Raw genomic sequence first — 17,472 nt, forward strand, 5'->3', positions numbered from 1 at the left:
TGCAACCTGTCCACAGCAGCTCCCTCCCTTCCTTGAGGTTTCTTCCCTCCCTAAAAAACAGTGCCAACCCCACAGATCACAGCTGAGGGCCTCGTCTGAGTCATCCTCATGGGGCTGCCTGAAATTTGGCAATAGCTCACACCATCAACTTTTGATAACAAAATATTTTTACAAGCCAGAGATTGCCAGACACCATCAGACCCCAGGGGCAGGTCTCAAGGCCACACTCTGGATTGGATCCTACTCCAAACCCAGAGCCAACCATTCCAAAGCGTCACCCAAACGCAGCCATGAGCCACTTGAAGAAACATCGGCCGTAACTTGGCACAAAGGAAACAATCCCAAAGAAAGGAATGAGCCGGTTTGCTGGAAACATCAGCCTGAACTCTACACACAGGAAAGGACCCTGTGTGTCCCCCCAGCCTTTACCTTGCCGATTGAAATCCATGGGTGGCTGTTTGCAGTCCTGAGCTCTGTGCCCGCTGGCCCCGCAGTTGTAACAGGAGAGGTTCCCGTTTTTTTTGTGGCTTGACCCGTTGCCGTTGCCCATCATCCCCTGTGCCTGGTACACCCCGGCCGTGCCCGCCATAAAGTTCTGCATGGGGGGCACGGCGAAGGTGGACTGGCCGGCCATGACGGAGTCGGGGGCCAGGCCGCTGTTGTAGGCCGTGTGCACCACGGGGAACGTGGTGCTGCTGTTGTACTGCTGCGTGTTGATGTAGCCGTTGCTACACAGGGGGTTGAAGGGCAGGAAAGGGAAAGTAAACATGGAAGGTCCTGAAAAGGGGTGCTGGAAATAGTTGGCGTAGCTGACGGTCATGCCGCTGGAGCCGCAGTTGCCGCTGCAGCCGCAGGAGCTGCACACCATGCAGCCGGGGGGCTGCGGCGGCGGCTGCTGGTGGTGGTGGTGATGGTGGTTCTGGTTGGGGACGGGGACGCTGCCGGACGAGCCGCCGCCGCTGCTGCTGCTACTGCTGCTGCTGCTGCTGCTGTAGAAGTTGTTGTCGGCGCCGGAGGAGAGCGTGGGGCTGGAGCTGGGCGCGGGGCAGCTGGGCAGGTTGGCCATGGTGGTGAAGGACGGGGACGGGTGGCTGCTGGAGGAGGCCGCGTTGCTGTTGGCGCAGAAGCTGCCCTGCATGGGCGCCACGGGCACGCTGCTCATGGCAGAAAAGGCAACTTTGGTGTTGGCTGTGTACAGAGCAGTCCGGGGGTTGATTATTGCAGGGGACACCGTTATTTGCATATTACTGGAGCAGGAAGTCTGTCCGGCCATGGTGGAGTCGGTGGGAAGAGACGACGACACCAGGAGTTTGATGGGCGGACGAGCCACATGGAAGACTGTGCTGGACGTCACCGTGGCAGCGGTGCTCGTCTCCACTATGAGTCCTGGCTGCTGGGCTGGTTTGATCACTCTGTCCAGAGCGGAAGCGTGGACGACTTTGGTGCGAGGCCCAAAGTTCATGGTGGACGTGGGGGAGCTGCTCTCGGCACCCCCCGACAGCACCTGCAGGGGCTGGTGCGCAGAGGACGCGGACATGACATCCACCACGGCGTTCCCAAAGCCCTTCTCCATCTTTATGCTGCCCCTCGAGCCCGGAGACACTTTATTCCTTTCCTCCAAAGACAAGAGGGAGTGCACGGAGGACGAGAGCAGCTTCATGTCGGCGGAGCCGCGCTCCGGTTTGTGCATGGAGCCGAGCATGCGGATGGGGGCCATGTGCGAGGGGCTCGGGGACAGCATCTGCATGGGCAGCGCGTGGTGGCCGGCGGGGCCCGAGCCGCCGTCGTTCTGCACGGGCAGCACCTGGGCCGTGGGCCTGGCAGAGCTCGAGGGGAAATGGTTCAGCAGCATCACCGGCTTCTCCTTGTCCGAGGCGTCCAGGTGGAGCTCCAGGCCTGGGGAGAGAGGCGTGGTGAGGACAGCCCTGGGCGGGGCAGGGGGCGCGGCCGCGGGGCTCTGCTTACGTCTCTCGTTCTCCTCGGCGCTGTCCGAGCTCTCCTCGCGTGCCTGGATCCCCATGGGGCTGGAGCTGGAGCTGGAGTACTCGGAGGAGCTGCCCTCCCTGGGCAGGGGGTGGGCTGCCTGATCCACGTCCACTCGCAGCTCTGCAGGGACAGGGGACACGCAGGTGACACTGGCAGCACCTCAGCAGGACACGGCCATGCTCAGCAGTTACAGGGATACATCACAAGTGGAACAGAGCAGCTGCCCCATTCCCACTAGAGCCATGGAAAAATCACTTTTTATTGCCCCCAATAATCACTGAAATCAGACTTTTTGCTTGCTGCCCGTGAAGCCAATGGCTTTTGGAAGATAAAGCTTGGGGAAGCAGCAGCCCAGGAAGGAGCTGACCCTCGAGCAGGCACAGCTGAGCACAGCAGGGTCCCCTGCTCCCCTTACCTGCAGCGTGGTTGCCCCGGATACTCTGGATAGGCCCCACGTGGGAAGTGGGGGGAACCCTGGCCACCCCACTGCTGGTCACTGAGGAAGGTGTGGAGGGGTTTAGGCACCGTTTCTCTGACTTCTCCCTACAGGGTGATGGAGAGAAGCGTGAAGAGACAGAAACTGGCTAAAACACAACCATAAATAAATCCATTTCTGAAAGAACCCAAAGCAGACAAAGCCCACTGAACAATGCACTGCTGCTGTGCCCATTTCAAATGGAAACACTTGGAAATCACAGCAGTGCTGACCAGGACAGCCAGCAGTTAGGCTTGGACTATTTGCCATCTGATTACAACACTATGCTCTTATTTGTCCAGGGTAAAACATCACCAAACCCTGACTGAACTCTAAAATTCTGTCATATATTATGTCAGCACATCCCAAACCCAAAGAGAGAACAAACACAGTCCCAAGTTTTCCTTTTCCAAACAAACTCTGGAGAAACTAAGATTGCTGATAAATGCTGCCAAGGATCTCTGAAAAATGGGCACAGATTTGGGTTTCTAATTGCTTTGTAAGGAACAGCAGCAGCTGCAGAATAAACACTTTCCTGTCAGTGAGATGCAAAAACCAGGACAATCTGTTGCATCAGTGTCCCCAAAGGGCTGTCAGGGCTGCTTGGGGGCACTGTGGGACACTGAGGCAGCTCCTGAAGTAGCTGTGCTCCATCCACGTGGACTGGAGCCCAAAAAATTGTCACTTGCTAGGAAAAAACAGGCCTGACTTTGGGAGTGCATCCCCTGGGACTGCAAACCCAACAGCTCCCACCCATGTCAAGTGGATGGGAAGCCCAAAATCTTTGCAATAAATGTGATACAAGTTTAAAAAAACCTAAACACAATGTGTGTATTTTGTAGATTTAAAGATTTGGTATCCTTATCACAACCCTGAAGAGGCAGCAGTAAACCACAAAGTGCTAACTATTGTTTAGTAATGGAGATAATCATCATCCATATCTCCATGGGAATCATGGCAGGTTTGTGCTCTGGGAAGTAAAATTTGCATTTTTTGGCCATAAAAGAAGTTCACCCAGCCCTCACTTACTTCTCCAGCTCCAGTTGGGTCTTGAGCTTCTTCTTTGCTCCCATGGTGAGGGACTCAAACTTATTCAGATCTTCCTCAGTAAGACTCAGAAACTTTGAAAGAAAAAATATGTTTAGTTTTATATCCTGAAATATTCTTATTCCCTTTTTTAGTGAAGAGTAATTCCAAAAGCCAACTTTAAAACCATTTTTAAATTCAAAGAAACTCTCTACTCCAGTTTTCAATTATAGTGTAAAAGGAAAGTGTGGGGGACAGGCATGAAAGGAAGAAACGTGCAGATTTAATTTAATTAGGTGTGTGCTTGAATTAACCAGTCACAATAAAGATGAAATAACTCATGTACATATTAAAATAGAATTAAATTAAAATAGAACTTGGTGCTATCAGTGAATTTAAGGAACTTAGAAAATCACTCCAGTTTTCTCAGTGTGTTATTTACCACAAAAGTGGAGCAAAAATATACACCAATAGTAAATTTAATAATAAAATATAGATAGATACAGACATTTATATTATGATGTAATTAAAATGAAAGGCAATGAAGTATGCATAATAATATTTGCTTTTTTAAAAATAGACTGGAATACAGAGTTTTACTACATTATTAAAGATTAAAAAAAACCCCAGTATATTTCCCTTCTTATAATGAAGAAAATTAAATCAGAAGCCTCTGGTAAGAGATTGAAATTAAATCCATAAAATATTCCAAAGCAGCACAAAGCTCAGCCCAACCCTCCCTCCACTGGAGGGCGTTCCAGGCCAAAAGAAAGAGGACAAGTACTCTCCCACTGGAGCTGGGAAAATGCTCCAAAACCTCGTTGAGACAAAATCCAGCACACAAGGTGTGATCAGGGACTCTTGCAATGCAAAGACATAAGAGATGATTTTTCCACAGGAATTTCTGCAGGAAACAAACCTCACTCACTCATGTTCATATTCATGCCACATGTCTCTGAAAATCTAGTTCTTAAAACAGGGATAACCAAATATTTTGGGAGAAAAATCAACCAAGAAGCAGAATTCCAGAGAAATCAACATATTTAGGTATCTCCTGCACACAAAAGGATGCCCAGGGAGCCAAGCAGAGCTGCTGAGGCAGCATCCCAGCTGGATCTCCAAGCCTTCCATGAGGAAGCCTGGGAGAAGCAGCAGCTGTTGGACAGCCCTGGACACAACACAGAGTGAGAACAACAAGAAGGTTTTCATCAATTCATTACTGCTTTCAGAAAGTGAAAACCTCCCCAGCAGTGCCAGAAACTTGTGTGATCCTGGGTGCAGATGTTCCCAGCCTGGAGAAGGTGGGGATAATTAAAAGCTGCTTCCCTCCCTTTCCCGCCCTACCTTCTCCATGGTGAGCTGCTTGAAGACGGGGTAATACTTGTGCAAGCGCAGCTTCCTGAGCCAGTCCAGGATGCCGTTCTGCTCCTGTGTCTGAGGGGTCTGAGGGCTGGAAGACATCAGCATGGCAGGGGAGGAGCTCTCCAGCTGGGAGCGATAGCCCAGCGAGGAGGAGCCGGCGCTGCCCGAGTGCGAGCAGTGCGCCAGAGACGCCGGGGCAGCGGCCGAGTGCTGCACGTGGCTCTGGGAAGACTGAATTCCAGCCACCCCACAGATAGGTCTGCAAAACAGGAACAGGCCTGGGTTTAGTGGGATGAGCTGTGACAGCCAGAGATCAGCTGCTGTGGCCACAGAAATCGGGAAAAATTCATAGAAATTCTGGGGGAAACGACCCCATTGGAGCCAAGGTATGGATTTGTACCTGCCCTGCTCCACAGCTCAGTAAAACAGGGCTCTTCTGGCAAAGGGGGAAGCTGATCTTCACCTTCAACAGAATTTTCCTTCAATAATTTCCTTCACTAATCACAGATATGAAATATTCTGCTGTCTCTCTGTGATTTAAAAAAGCTTTCGACAGAGCGGCCTTTGCATTATTAAAAAGAAGTAAAGAAGCCCAAATATAATCCCATGGAAATTTTTAATCTTTCCATATGGAAGTGGCAAAAGAAGCCACAATATTGGCTCCTTGAAGGTGGTCTGGGTTTTGTTGGAGGACATGAAAATTGCCCCTTAAGAGAATGAATTATAAACAGGATAAATATTTCACCTTCCAGATGTTCCCAGCGTAGTTCCTACTTTATACAGGGAGGGGTTGCCAGGATCTGGAAACAAGGAACAGAGTCACAAATGGCATCAGTTTATGAAATGCAGTACAAAAAAAAATACTATTTTTAAACTTTATTTCAACTCACTTGAGCTCTGAAGTTGCTGTGAGGGAGATGAAGTGCTGAAGAACTTCCTGACGTGGTCATTTTTCACCACATGGGAAGGGAACGGGGCCAGGTACCTGCAGCAAACAAAGGCCCTGCTCTGTTAGAGCCTCCCAAATCCATCAGGATTGCACTCTGGACAACACACTTGGAAATCAGATTGGAAATTGAAAAGCTGAAACCCACCATGCAATTCTGAATTCTGGAAATTGATGGATATTCTTAATACCAAACCCTGTTACCCCCGGGTTGTTTTCACTCTGGTGAGTGTTTCAGCAAGGACCCCTCATTCAGCAACCCTGAACACTTCTAAGGCAGAAAATGTTCAAATGTAAACTTGAAAATTGCCTTTCAAATGCAGGAACCTGAGGAATATAAAATAGAGATGGATCTGTTATTGAATTTCCTCCTCTTGGAGATAAACAGCAGATGCAGAGTCTGGCAGTTTAGGGCAAAACTTCTGTCACATTTTCCCTGTGCCTCTTCTAAGGGAAAAAAGCCCTTTAACAGCATTCCAGCTCCTCCAGGGGGCTGTGGGACAAGGGATGGAGGGGCAGGACAAGGAGGGACAGCTTTGAGCTGGAAGAGGATGGATTTAGATAAAATCCAGAGGGAGAAATCCTTCCCTGGCAGGGTGGGCAGGCCCTGGCACAGGTGCCCAGAGCAGCTGGGACTGCCCCTGCATTCCTGGCAGTGCCCAGAGCCAGGCTGGACAGGGTTTGGGGCACCCTGGGACAGTGGAAGGTGTCCCTGCCATGGCAGGGGTGGGATGGGATGAGCTTTGAGCTCCCTTCAACCCAAACCACTGTGGGATTGCACCAAAAAACGCCAATTTCCCAAAGCTTTGCACCTCTCACACCCAGAGGCGTTTCCCAGCTGGAAAGCCCAGAGTTCAGGGCTGAATTTCACAGCTGAGCAGCACCTTGGAGCAGCTTCTGCCCTGCTCCAGAGCTGCAGCTGAGGCCTGGCAGGGCAGTTGCTGCTCCATTAACCCAGATTTGCAGAGGCTGTTGTTCCCAAGCAGCAGGCACACACACATTGCCTGCAGCCTCCCAAAGTCTCCTTGGAGCACTGCAAGGCACTGGGAATGCTGCCTGCCATGAAAAACAATCCAGGCATGCACCTGCTGGCTGCTGCCTATGGAAAACCAACATCCACCATAGTTTAGGGCAAAAAAAAAGTGGAAAGGAGAAGCTCTAATAAAGTGAATTAATATTTTAAAGTGTCATTTGATTTTATAATAATAACATATTAGGATCAGAATGATATTAATATTACAATAATTTCGTTTTGTGTAGATAAAGACAGTAGCAGCTGAAAGGAATTTAAGTCACTCCAATTTTCCTAGGAAAATCATATTTAGAAAGACAAACCTGATGTGATCTGCTACAGGTGATGATATTTAAATAATGGTTTATATTAAATAATGGCCAGATGATTTGTGATAATTTGAGGAGGTACAAGATAAGGCTTCAAAAATTTCTTAGCTGTTAAAGACTTCCAAAAATGTAACAATTTAATAATATCTAAATACATACCTAACTTTTTAAAATGAAAGTAAAATGACAACCTAAAATGACTGAGAAAATAAAAACTCTGTGAAAGGGGGAAAAAAATCCCCACAACCCATTCCTCAATAAAGAAGGGTGAATATTCAGGCTTCTATTTTTTCCTGAGTTTTGAGTGGTTGTTTTAAAAAATTCTGGTTATTTTTGAGTCCAAACCAAACTTTTGCAAAACCAGTGATCCTCTATTTGTTCTTCACAAGGAATGAGGAAATATCAATTCTCCAGGAAGCTCAATACAGAATATTATTACCATCTGTATTTCTCAAGAAAGAATTCCTGAAAAATTGTTATGCACTGGAATTAATGGAACATCCAGGAAAAAAAGCTTAGGATCAGGCTCTAATTTCTTTGAAGTAATTTAGAATATGGAGATAATATTTCTATTTCCTGTTTTGTTTTTTTTTCTTTTTCTCAGTGAAAGAAGCCCACTGTCAAGATAAAAACTCCACAAAATCCCAGCATACCTCAGGTCTGATTCCAGGTCCATGTGGTTCCTTTCCAGGTAAAATGAATCTGGACCAGCTAAGCAGGGAATGAATTTCTCCAAGTTTTCTTCTGGATACAGCTGAGACAGCTAAAGGGGGAGGATATGACAAATTAAACTTGAAAAGTTTTGTTATTTCTATGAGGTTCAAGCCACTGCCCGTTATAAATGAAATATTTTATGAAATTCAATCTGAATTCTCTTGGCACATTTTGAGAAGTATCACTGAACAAAATTAGAGAGGGGGACACAACATTTTTTTCCTTTTCAAAGTGTTTTTCTTATTGTCTTTACCTTTGAAATGAATTCAGTCACTTCAGCAGAAGATTTGGTTACCAACGTCACCGAAGAATCAGACCACAGGACCTTGGGGAGGAGCAAGAAGGGTTTGCTTTAGTAATTAATTGAATTTGGTTCCTCAAAATTCAGTAATTGGTATCAACTGTCCCTCACAGATGTTCTGATGGGTGACATCAAGAAGGAAACACTTTTTTTTTGTGCACAAGGACAAAATTGCTGCCCAATTCTTGCTGTTTTTACATTTGTCAACTGCTCTGGATGCTTGGAAAAGCCCCTCAGAGTTTACACAGCCCTTACACCCTGCAGACATCCAGAGTTAAGCAAGCAACCACGGAGTAATGGAATTTTTTCTCCTCATTATTGTTAAAGAAAACAGCTGGTTTGTAGGATCTGCTTTCCAACAGGAACAGCTCCCCCCACACAAGGCTGCCTATTGCTAATTAATCAACTCCATATGCCAGAAAAATTGAGAATGGCAGCAAAAATCCAGGCAAAACCTTCCCAGTGAAACCTGCAGCTCCTGCTCCAGACTCCATCTTGTCCATGCTCTAAAAAAAGGGAATATTCAGTATTTCTTCCCACACAAACAAGCCACAACACCCTTGGATATTGAAGCGTTTATTGCTTGGGAGATAAGTTTAATCAAGCCAAAAATCAGGATTTCTTGGCTTGAGGAAAATCAGCATGAGACAGGCTAGGAGTGAATCCCTATGGATCCAAAATATCCATTGGAGCATCTGGGAGGCAGCTGGATCCAGAGGGAAGGAGCTGGGTGGGAGTCTGGGGATCACAGAGCAGCCTCTCACATGACATTCGTTTCAATGACAACTCCAAACATACACTAAGTTTTTCCAGCCATCCAAGAGCTGCCAAAATGAGTGGGGAGAGGAGAGGATTTCAAAATATATTACATAAGGGAGGAATTTCCTCTCAGCAGAGCTGTTACACAAAAAAAGGGGGGGAAAAGAAGACAGAAACTTGAGCAGTTTTACCAAGTTTGTGGGTTGTTTTGTTTTTAAGTTTGTGGTAAATAAATATTTTTTTTTTAATTCACAAGGAATTTCAGAAAGTACAGGAAATATTCTCTTTTTTCCTAGTTCTGTAATAACTCAACAACTGTCATGACTTCTGTTTAAACTTGAATTTTCAATACTTATAAAACAATAATGTGAACTGTAAATGGGGGGAACAATAGCACTGCAAACACGACACTGCTCCATCCATTGACCTGCTATTCCCAAGCTCCTAAACTGAACAAAACCATTCCATAATTGGGTTTTTAACCCAGCAAACAGCAATTTATCAACTCAGCTGAAGTCTCTGCTCTTCCTTCAGTTCAAGCTGTTGAGGCAAACATTGGGTACAGTAATTTCTGTTATTTATAGAAAAATTTGTAATAGGAAAAGAAGTTTCACGAGATCTTAATTGGAGTGGAGACAACTGCAGGCTTCATACAGAGCTTGAAAAGCCCTTGGAAAAATCCTGTCTGTGATTGATGACATTTGGAACAATTGGGGATTCAGGAAATTTGGGACATTCTCCATGAATCCAGCCCTGCAGAGGTTAATGCTGCCAAAATCCCAACAGATGCTGAGGAGTTTTAAGGAATAACTTGGTGAAAGTTGTGGATAATTGGGATTCTCCCACCTGATTCCTTCTGAGTTCCCCTTTTCTCAGCCCCCACTTTGTCTCATCAAACAAACCAAAGCTGTTTTCTGTGCATCCCAAACTTTGGAATACCTGACTCCAGTTTGTCAGCTGCCCAGCAGCACCATTCCCATGGCTGCCATTGCTCCAGGGGATGAACAAGGAACTCATCCCTGCAGGGGGATGGGAGCAAACCCAGGCTGCAGCAGGGGGAAGCTGCTGCTGCTGCTGGCCTGGGGGCTGAGCCACTCTCTGTGCCACTGGCACTGTGGCCACTGCCACTGTCAGTGCCACAACACTGCTGCCACTGCCATTCTCTGTCCCACTGTCAGTGCCACAGCACTGCTGCCACTGCCACTGTCAGTGCCACTGGGACTGCTGCCACTGTCACTGTCAGTGCCACTCTCTGTGCCACAGCACTGCTGCCACTGTCAGTGCCACTGGGACTGCTGCCCCTGCCACTGTCAGTGCCACATCACTGCTGCCCCTGCCACTGTCAGTGCCACAGCACTGCTGCCACTCTCAGTGCCACTGTCAGTGCCACTGTCAGTGCCACAGCACTGCTGCCACTGCCCCTCTTAGTGCCACAGCACTGCTGCCACTGCCACTGTCAGTGCCACAACACTGCTGCCACTGCCACTGTCAGTGCCACTGTCAGTGCCACAGCACTGCTGCCACTGCCACTCTCAGTGCCACAGCACTGCCACTGCCACTGCCAGTGCCACAGCACTGCTGCCACTGCCACCCAGGCCAGGCTGCCTGCAGCTCACCCAGCAGCCCCTGCCCTGCCCTTCCTGCTGGGTGAACACCTCTCTGCTGGGAAGGGTTTGATTCCCTTTGCCAACACTTTCAGCTCACGGTGAAAATTCCCTTCCAGTCAACTCCCCCAGTTCTTGCTCCACTGAGTTTTCCTCAAGTGTAGGAATGTGCCCCCTGTTGATGGAGTGACTCAATTGTTCTTTGTCTGCTTAAAAAGGCAAAAAGCCCAGAAGTTTCTCTCCCAAAGACACCTCATAGGACCTTTGGGACTTCACCTCAAACCTGGGGCTGTCCAGTTGGACAGAGGCCAAGAGGTCCCACCTATGTAGTTCACTAGGAAAGAACAAAGGAAATATTTGCTTTTGTGGGGTGTTCTAGCAGAAGCAAGAACCTTTTGCCCCTGGCTTGGTTTTTCTCTGTAAGAGCTTCGTTATTTTGCCTTTTATTAAACATGTTTCTGTTTCCAACACTGCCTCAGAAGCCATCCTGCTGATTTTATGCCTTTCAGGGTAGCTGGGCTATCTTGGGTGTGATGGGTTCCTCTGAGAGCTCCCAAGATAAACCCAGCACTCAGCCCTGAGGAGTTCCCAAAGCTTTTCTGTTCCCTCCAACCTTTTGGAACCATATCCCACCACAGGCTCCCTCCTCCCTGCCTCTCTCCAGCAGCTGTGCCCTCAGAGCCCACACTGTTCTCTGTCCAGATTAAGACCTAAATTCTCTCTGGCTTCTGCATTCCAGCAGAAGAATGGACATTGGATATAGATATGGATAATATCCTGTAAGTGTGGCATCACATTTCCCCTAAATAAACACTGCCAAAATTTCCTCCATCAAAATGTTTTTTGGGTTTTTTTTTTTTTGCCAATCCCCACCTACCAACCTCTGTATCATCCACAGCCATTTATGACTTTCAAATCATTGATTAAAAGCTATCAGTCCCAAAGGAGCTCTGCTCTCAACAAAGGATTTTTGGGATCTAACAATAAAATTTGAAAATTTCCTCAACTCCTCCTAAAGTATTATCCTCCCTTCTTTCATAGGAAAGGAAACCCAAACTTACCTCAAAGGAATACTCAACATTTCTTTCAGTCTTCTTGTGTGCCAGCCCCTTTAATTCCACTTTTTCAACACTCACTATGGAAAAACAAAAAGAGAAGAAGAATGAGGAGGATGTTCCTCAATACAGGCATAAGTGATGACTTTTGGGAAGTGCCAGGCCTTGTTTTGAGAGCATCCCATGACCTGTGGAGGTGTTCCAGGTGCCCAGTTCCAACTTCCTCCCTCAGGAATGTTGGTACCACCACTTGATGCTGTTTTCCAACCTTGGGAGAGCTTCATTCCAAGCAGTTTCAACCCAAATAATCCACTCCAAGCAAAGCTCTTATCACCCCACTCATCTCTGTAATAACACACATGGAATTATCTTAATAACATCAAGGAACAAACACCATCCCTCCCAGGGGAGCTGGCATGAGGAAGAGCTCTCCATGTTTTCAGGGCCTGGTTTTACAAGTTCACTTTGGTTTCATGGCTCTGTTCACATCCTGACTCCTCCCTTCCTGCAGCTTCACAGAAAAATTCCCTTGGAATAAGGTGTAAGTAAAACCAGGATCTGAGTGTAGAAAGGATGGATGCCAGGACAGGTCAATTCACACATCAGATACTTGGTGTGCTGAGTTCTGGGAGACTCCCCCTTCCCCAAGACACCCAGAGCAGGAATTCACCATGAAAAGCCTTTATTTCATCAACTTTCTATTCTCTTATAAATCCTTCCTGCCTTATGACTGCACACATGGGGATCCACACATGGATTTTGCTTAGAAAAAGCCAATTTACATTGGCTTAAAACTTCAAAAGCAGAATTATCCCAACCCAGAGTCAGTAAAATTTCACCTGTGAGTGCCAGGTGCCTGAAGGGACACGTGCTGTGCATGGAGTTTTTGGACTGAGCAGTCCTAACAAGCAGAGCCCAGAATTGTGTCACTTTATTTCCAGAGAATCCCCATTTACAAGCTGTTTACCTGTTTTCAGGACTATTTATTATTAACTTTTGGTTATCAGTAAGACTCAAACCAACGTTTATCACATGGAACTTCCTCCTGAGTGCCCAACAAAACACTGCAGTGAAATGACAGCAGCACCACTGCAACAGGGACCTGCCTTGTGTCACCTCCCTTGTCCCTGTCCCCAGGGAGGCTCCACCCAAAGCCCATCTGGAGCCTGAGTTCCCTCTGTTTCCCAGCAGTTGTGGCCTGAAGGTTTCATTGAGACCTTTTAAATTGTTTTTATTGTGTTCTCAGAGAATCCCAGAATGCTTTGGGTTAGAAAGGACCTTAAAGCCCACCCAGTTCCAACCCTGACACCTCCCACTGTCCCAGGCTGCTCCAAGCCCTGTCCAGCCTGGCCTTGGGCACTGCCAGGGATCCAGGGGCAGCCCCAGCTGCTCTGGGCACCTGTGCCAGGGCCTTCCCACCCTCACAGGGAACAATTCCTGCCCCAAATCCCACCTAAATCCACTCTCTGGCAGTGGGAGCCATTCCCTGTGTCCTGTACCCCATCCCTTGTCCCCAGTCCCTCTCCTGGAGCCCCTTTAGGGGCTCTGAGCTCTCCCTGGAGCCCCTTTAGGGGCCCTGAGTCTCCCTGGAGCCCCTTTAGGGGCCCTGAGCTCTCCCTGGAGCCCCTTTAGGGGCCCTGAGCTCTCCCTGCAGCCCCTTTAGGGGCTCTGAGCTCTCCCTGGAGCCCCTTTAGGGGCTCTGAGCTCTCCCTGCAGCCCCTTTAGGGGCTCTGAGCTCTCCCTGGAGCCCCTTTAGGGGCTCTGAGTTCTCCCTGGAGCCCCTTTAGGGGCTCTGAGCTCTCCCTGGAGCCTTCTCCTCTCTTCTCCTCTCACCCCCAGGTGTCCCAGCCCTGGAGCAGCTCCAAGGGCTCCTCTGGGCTCGTTCCAGCATTCCTGGCTCTGGCAATCCCAGGGCTGGACACAGCTCTGCAGGTCCTGCTCATTTCCAAATGTTACCCCCTGAGTCTTGGCTGCTTGAAAATCTCTCCTTTCAGTCTTATTTGCAGTGAAAATATTGAAAGCCCCCAAATTCAGCTCCACAGATGTTTGTGGCTGTCTTTACATGGAGAAAATGAACATTCCTGTTCTGATACTCACAACTGTTCCTCCTCCATGTAACTCCTAATTGCAATTACATCAATCCCTGGGCTTAGGAATAATGTCAATTCATTACTTACTGCTTTCTCCTGCACATTCTGCTTTTTGGAGAGGTTTGTTCCTTTCAAAAGATTGCACTGGGTTCCTCTCACGCTTCTGAAATGATTTTGTGCCACATGCTGAGCACCACAGGGATAAATCTGCTCAGCAGACATTGCTGAGCCATCCACACAATATTCAGTGGTATGAAGGTTTGAACATGAAGATTTGAAAAGGTTAATTGAAAAAAAAAAATCTACCTCAGTACATTTCTTTAAGAGAATTCAGGGCCCCCTGAGATGCGATCACAGCTAAAATAAACTGAATATTGATTGGAATTATGAGTACTACAGGATTATAATGAAAATAATGTGTAAAATGGGTATTGAGAGGGGGAATGTGGTGAAGCAGCTGAAAGATGAGCAAATAACTTGCAGAAATCCTGGTGTCAACTGCTGCAACATCTGGTTTTGAAAAACACAGCCTGTGTTATGCAACATTTGTTGTTTATAGCAAACCCAGCATCACTTTTCTGCAACTGTTCTTATCATTTGGCATTTCTAAAGGATTCAAAGCCCATCTCTTCCAGACATTCATTTTTCATCTCCAGCAATTGCAGCAGAATTGGATTACTCAGAGACACAAACCCAAGCTATTCCTGTTTTACTCTGTGGAGTAAACCACCCCTGGATCTCGTGGTGCTGACAGTGCCACAACCTTTTCCTGCTCAAAGCATGGGCTGAGCTTGCCCAGTGAATAAAATGCACTGCAGTGAATTTATCATGGGAAAGGATTGCAATCAGAAAAATGGACCTGTAGGTAAAGATCAGATTTACTGATCTTGTAAGATGAGCTCTGTTCTAGGGCAGGAAATGCAGCTCCTGTCCTGCAGGAGAGGCTTTAGGGAACACCAACTGGGCAATTCCTCATATCACACAAACAGCTCCAGGAGTTTTCTCCCAGCTAGCTAAAATACCATGAAAAATGAAAAACATCACCTGCCTGAAGAAATCTTGTTTAATTTATCAAGTTGTGTTTGTGTTCTGTGGCCTCTCACCTACTCTGTGTGTTGTTTAACTTCTGGCTGGTTTATTGAAATAACCTTCCCAAACCTACCCTGAAGCTTCACTTTATTCAATCAGTGCTACAGAACTCCAGAAGAAAAGGTGCCATCCACTAAGTACAAAGGGAAGGAAAAAAAAGGGATTTTTATTTACTTCTTTTACTCTCAAAAGCTCAAAGAGCTGACTCTACTCAGTATCCCAATGAATGAGTCCAGGAGCAGAAAACCCTTTGTGCAGAATTAAGGACACATGATACTGATGGCTTTTCAGGATGCTGAATCCAGCAAAACTCCAACTTGCCAACCCAGGGGACACAAAAAGTGAAAAGTTTCTAATTCAGGAGATTCCCTGAGTATATTTGCACTGGCAAAGGGGCACAGGAGGCCTCTTGCTGTGGGGATTTATCCAGAAATATCTGGGCAATTCCAGCAGGTGAGTGGAACAGCTGGATGAGATCCCCAGGAGAGGGGCAGAGGAAAACAAAGGGGCTTGGAGAAGCTCCAGCAAGGCTGTGGTGCCACCTGCCAGGACCTTCTGGCATCATCCCTTAAGGGCTTTCTTTAAATTATTATTATTATTGTTATTTTCTGCTTTCTCTGAACACAAGAGAAGCGTTTTCCATGTCATTTTGGGCTTTTTTAAATTATTATTATTATTGTTATTTTCTGCTTTCTCTGAACACAAGAGAAGCGTTTTCCATGTTGTTTTGGAGCCCATTTGATGGTGTCCAGCATGGAAGGCTGGGTGTGGAACCCTCCAGCACTGAGGCACAGCCAGAAGCAGAGCCAGGGACGTCACCTCCTCTGCTGCCCCACAGCCAGGGAGCCTGCACACATTTGGTTCAGCTCTGCTTTCCTACTTTTCCTATTTCCTGGGGGCTTTTCCCCTGGTTTTTTTCCCCATTTCTTATTTTCATATTTCCTGTTTTCTGTTTTCCAGCCGGGGATTTTCACCCTTTTGGCTGATATTGGATCGTTTCCCATCTGCTCACTTCAGTGCTCCTGTGAAGGGACACACAATTCCCTCCCTCTGCTCACCCCAGGTGTTAAATCCTCTGCATTTCTGGTCTCCCTCTCCAAAAAAAGCAGGAGTTTGGATCTCCTCCTCCTCCTCCCAAAATGTCAGCAGCTACACAAAGCAAAAGGCCAATTCCAACCCTTCAGGATCTGCCATTCCTGGCTGGTAAAGGTCAGGGTAAAACCTGCACTGGGTGTGGGCAAGGGCAGATGAGACATTTTGAGAAGCCACATCAATCAGATATTGATCTTTTTATAATTGCCCCTTTACAGCTTCTGGATCCATCCTAATAAAAGGATTAGACAGATCAGTGCCTCAATGCAAATGGAGAATTTTGTGCTCCTCCTGAAAAAGTAAAAGTAATGAAAGATAAATCAGGAGTGTTGATTGTGGCCCAGCCCTTTTCCATAAAATCCAATATTTCACCATTCCATACCTCGAGGATTTCCTTTGATGAAATCCCTGGGTGCAGGGTCAGTTTGGGTGGGATGTACCATGGAAATGCCACTCCCCAGGGGCAAAATCTGAGTCTCCTGAAACTGGGCTGAACATTTTGGTTTGTGCCACTTGACCAAAAACAGCAGAAAGGCTGCAAGTTACTTTTAAATAATAATAATAATAATAATAATAATAATAATAATAATAATAATAATAATAATAATAATAATAATAATAATAATAATAATAATAATAATAATAATAATAATCCTAGGTAAAAAACACAACAACAAAAAAAAACCCCAAAAAACAAAAACAAAATCCCAAAACAAACAAAAACCACCAAAAACTAACAAACAAACAAAAACCCTAGGTAAAATCCTTTCTAGAGGAGGCCATAATCATAAATGAGGCCTCTGAACTAGAAGATTTATTAGATTTTCATTCATGGAAAGAGGCATCAAACACCATGACAAGCAACTGAGTTTGTGCTGAAAAAGTGGAACAAAAGGGACCTCATAAAATCCTTTCCCCATCGCTGTTGACACAGAAGTGGGCAGAAATGCAGCACCACCACTTCCACAAGGCATCATCATCAGTCCTGGTGCTGAAGAAATGCTTCCAAAGCAGCATTACCCAACTGCTGCTGCCCAGCAGATGCCAAAATCTGGGAACAAAATCCCACAGAGGCTCCCCACAAACCCTCCAGGATTTATGTTCCCACATCCACAGGCAGGAGGGAAGGAAAACAGATACAAGAATTTGTTTGCTCCATGCAAAGCACATTCATGGCAACAAAAGACCAGAAATTACAGGGGTTTGTGGGCTTTTTGTTTGGGTTTTTTGACTGCTTATAAACATCAGCTTAAGAGAAGGGGGTTTTGGGCTGTTTTGGAGAAAACTTCTTGCTTTCACTTTTTAAATCTTTCTAAAGCTTTTTATCCAGGCTATGATAAAAATCCAGGATAGCCTCTTGTTCCCAGCACAGACATTGTTCCTCTTCTCCACAAACACACAAGGACTGAGATTTCTCATCACTAAATTTGATTTCCCTTTCTCCTACTTCTTAAAACTTCAATTATTCTTGTACTGGAATAATGGAGGCCTGAGGAAAACCTGCAGAATTAAATGTTAGGGTCTGAATCTGTAGGATGAGAACTGAGATTGAAACACAAGCAGCATCTTTAGGGTGCCAAGAACTTGGTGTTGATGCCATCCCAGGATCCCTGAGGTTGGAAAAGGGCTCCA

At 46.6% G+C, this 17,472-nt stretch overlaps 1 protein-coding gene across 2 annotated transcripts in view; it reads right to left on the reverse strand.

Moving 5' to 3' along the window:
* Window positions 1–17,472, reverse strand: part of ZCCHC14 (zinc finger CCHC-type containing 14) — a 52,375-nt gene that overhangs the window by 4,553 nt on the left and 30,350 nt on the right. For both annotated transcript variants that reach the window (XR_013183964.1, XM_054640986.2), the window contains exons 3-12: window positions 11,576–11,649; window positions 8,104–8,175; window positions 7,790–7,899; window positions 5,740–5,834; window positions 5,595–5,649; window positions 4,832–5,108; window positions 3,491–3,582; window positions 2,402–2,529; window positions 1,966–2,106; window positions 430–1,896 (exon numbers count right to left, since the gene is read on the reverse strand). Coding sequence is in view for 1 of the 2 variants with exons in the window: in XM_054640986.2 (XP_054496961.2) it covers window positions 430–1,896; window positions 1,966–2,106; window positions 2,402–2,529; window positions 3,491–3,582; window positions 4,832–5,108; window positions 5,595–5,649; window positions 5,740–5,834; window positions 7,790–7,899; window positions 8,104–8,175; window positions 11,576–11,649 (2,511 nt within the window). In the remaining variant the exon portion in view is untranslated. The remainder of the gene's footprint in view (window positions 1–429; window positions 1,897–1,965; window positions 2,107–2,401; window positions 2,530–3,490; window positions 3,583–4,831; window positions 5,109–5,594; window positions 5,650–5,739; window positions 5,835–7,789; window positions 7,900–8,103; window positions 8,176–11,575; window positions 11,650–17,472) is intronic.

Source organism: Agelaius phoeniceus, chromosome 12 (assembly GCF_051311805.1).
Source record: "Agelaius phoeniceus isolate bAgePho1 chromosome 12, bAgePho1.hap1, whole genome shotgun sequence".
NCBI lineage: Eukaryota > Metazoa > Chordata > Aves > Passeriformes > Icteridae > Agelaius > Agelaius phoeniceus.